Source organism: Lolium rigidum, chromosome 3 (assembly GCF_022539505.1).
Source record: "Lolium rigidum isolate FL_2022 chromosome 3, APGP_CSIRO_Lrig_0.1, whole genome shotgun sequence".
NCBI lineage: Eukaryota > Viridiplantae > Streptophyta > Magnoliopsida > Poales > Poaceae > Lolium > Lolium rigidum.
In genome coordinates, this window is record NC_061510.1 from 11,972,302 (window position 1) to 11,975,288 (window position 2,987).

Here is a 2,987-nt window from a genome sequence, read left to right on the forward strand (position 1 = left end):
ATACCATTGATACGTTGTCAATCCATATATTTTAATATATATCAGTGGATAAAGTTGTGCCTGAAAGACAATGTAAAAAAGATCGCGCCTTATATTATATATATATGATGGAGGGAGTACATTTTTATCAACCATTATTTACAGTATGTCCTTAATATGCTTAAATAGGAGATGACCGCGAGAAAGAGCGGTAAAAAGCTATCTTGAAACCTAAAAGACTAGGATAGCAATTAGGGCGTAGACGCAAAAGGTGAATGCGGTGTTGGCGTGGGGCGGCACTCGAGCTGCGCTGTCGGCGGTATAGCTGATTTCCTCCTCCACGCACCAGATCCCGTTTTTGAGGTCCTGTTTGCAGGTGTTGGCGAAGAGGCCTGGTGGGTAGCTGCCGTAGAGCCGGAGATAGCTGAGCATGGTGGCGGCGCAGTTGGTGGTCATGTCGTTGATGTAGACGCCATAGGGGCACGCGAAATCTCTAAACGCCGCGCAGCACAGGGACTCCTTGTACACAGGCCCCTTGCACCGGCTCGTCACTTCCGTGTAGTTGGCCGTCTCCAAGTTCACCGGGCAATCTGGCAAGAGCGAAACTTAGGCAATGAAAAAAAATGATACTGGCAGAAGGATTATCACGGCGTGCGTGCGTGTATGTACTTTTCTTGACCTGGAGCAAGCTCCGGCCGGTGGTGCCATTCGGCGGCAACGCGAGAAGCGTATCATCTCCTCCGTCAGCGGCGACCCTTAATGCGGCGAGCACCACCACGCAGAACACAAGACGCATCTTCCCTTCCCGACGTGCCAGTCTCCTCGACCGTGGTAACGGAAGAATGAGAAGAAGAGGTTAGATAGGGCCATTAATTCGTGGTTTAAGTGGTGGTAGCAGCAGCAAGGAAGTTACTACTAGTACTCTATCAAGGGCTCAAGGCCATTGTATTGATTTGATTCAAGACACGTGAGGTTGGAACTATAATCGAAACGGTGCGAATGATAATTATGGTCAGTACACTGGTGGAAAAAGGGCCTTTGGTTGCGGTTCGCAACTGCCATTAGTCGCGGTTGCGCAACCGCGACCAAAGTAGCGCGACTAAAGGCCCCCCTTTAGTCGCGGTACGAACCGCGACTAAAGGCCCGTCCACGTGGGCGCCAGGCGACCGTCGGGGCGGAGGCCCTTTAGTCGCGGTTCTTCTGGCCGACCGCGACTAAAGGCCGCCGCAGGTTTAGGGTTTTAGGCCCCCCTAAACCTGCCCCCCTAAACCTGTTTTCTGTTTAATTTGTATTGTTTTATTTCCTTTGTGCTTTATTGTAATTTTGAAGGAGTACGTTTCACATATTCTACGGTACTACATACATGCATGCATATGAATGTACAATTTCAAACAAATTTGAAATTAGAACCAAAAAGAATTCAAGAGGAATATACAATATATATTCAATATCATCGGATGACCATATACAAATTTGAACAAGTTTCCATACATAATTTAATGCATGTATAGTTCTACGTCCTCTACGTAGTGTTGTCCTGTAGGATCGATGACTTCCCTCGCGAACCATCCAGCCTAGTTCCTCCTGAAGTGGTCGGAAGCGAGCTTCTGGACTAAGCGTCTTCCGGAGGTTATTCCTCTTGATGTTGATCTCATCCGACTGGTCCCGCTCATTGGTGTATCTCCGGATCTTCTCACAAACATAGTATCCACATAGATTGGTCCCCGGTGGCTGAATATCCCCAGTCGTCCGCACTGCCCTTTTAAAATGTAGCTCTTTTTTGAATTCACCGACCTTTTCATCTACGAACCGTCTCCAAACCCTACGAGGCAAAGAAAATTAAATGAACAAGAGAGTTATTAATTAGTTACTTGATATTAGGAAATGATGAACGAAATAGGCCGATCGATATAGAGCGCAAATGAATGAAAACAATTACTTTTGCATCATTTTTCTCATGTCGGCCCAAAGCGCCGCATCCATATTCGAGAGTCGTGGACGAGAACCGTGGAGGTGTGAATTTGAATTACCATCGAATCCAGTGGAACCTGCGGACACGATACATGCACAATCATGCATATATAACTCATCGATTAGCCACATACCATGCATGGAGTAAACAAAAGAGAATGTGCTCAAGACAGAAACACTCACCCAAAATGGTAAGGAAATAGAATATCACTTTTGAGTTCCTGTTTTCTAAGAAACCGCGACAGGTCTTCCTCCACGTCGGCGGGGTGGTGTTCTAACACATATGAATTAACGATGTGTGGGTCAATGAACCCAACATCATTGATGTTCCTTATTTGCATTTCCCGCTTCTTCATTCTGCATAATAGCGTACACAACAAGATAGTTAGGACAATATATAGTGCAGGCAATGAACGAGATGGGGTAGAAATTAATAAATCACTTACAGAACGTAGTAACCGATGATAGATTTGTCGAGGTCGCGCAGATTGAACAGCTGGAACAATTCACTCCGATGAATTGTTATATAGTAATGTTTGAAGTGATGCTCATATCTAACTTCCGCATAAATATAGTCTTTGGCGTTTTTAAGTTTTATGTAACCCTTGTACCAATTTAGCAGACATTTCATTTGTCGAGGTAGATCCTCTTCATGCGCAGGCTCGACGAGAGGGCCATTCTTCACATATGTAAATACTACGTCCTTCATTGGCGCCTCATCAAGGCCTAACAGTGCACGAAGAGTGATACCTAAGTCGGCCGCTTGTTCTCTGGCACTCGTTACAGTCAATCCATGTGCTGTCGCAGCTGCTATGATATCGGGGGCATCCGGACCGGCGGCTTGCACTATGAGCGGGCGATCGATTGTTTACTTTGTTCCCCGAGCTGGGCAACTTCTTTCCCCCTTTCTAATTTTTTCTCGGCCTCCTCCAAGGCTTTCTTCTCCTGCTTCTCTGCCAAATCTTGGTTCCTCTTGAACGCGAGTGCTTGCCTACGAAGTTCACGTGCATAGTCGTCGTGCGATTCTTTGCGGCTTG

General features: G+C 46.3%; 1 protein-coding gene across 1 annotated transcript; it reads right to left on the bottom strand.

Annotated features, from left to right (window-relative positions):
• Positions 1–210: 210 nt before the first annotated feature.
• On the bottom strand, positions 211–775 carry LOC124694323 (GPI-anchored protein LLG1-like). The gene is made up of 2 exons (XM_047227320.1): positions 649–775; positions 211–569 (listed from the first exon to the last, which is right to left on the bottom strand). Exons 1-2 carry the CDS (start codon positions 773–775, stop codon positions 211–213), a joined length of 486 nt encoding a protein of 161 aa, XP_047083276.1.
• Positions 776–2,987: the final 2,212 nt, after the last annotated feature.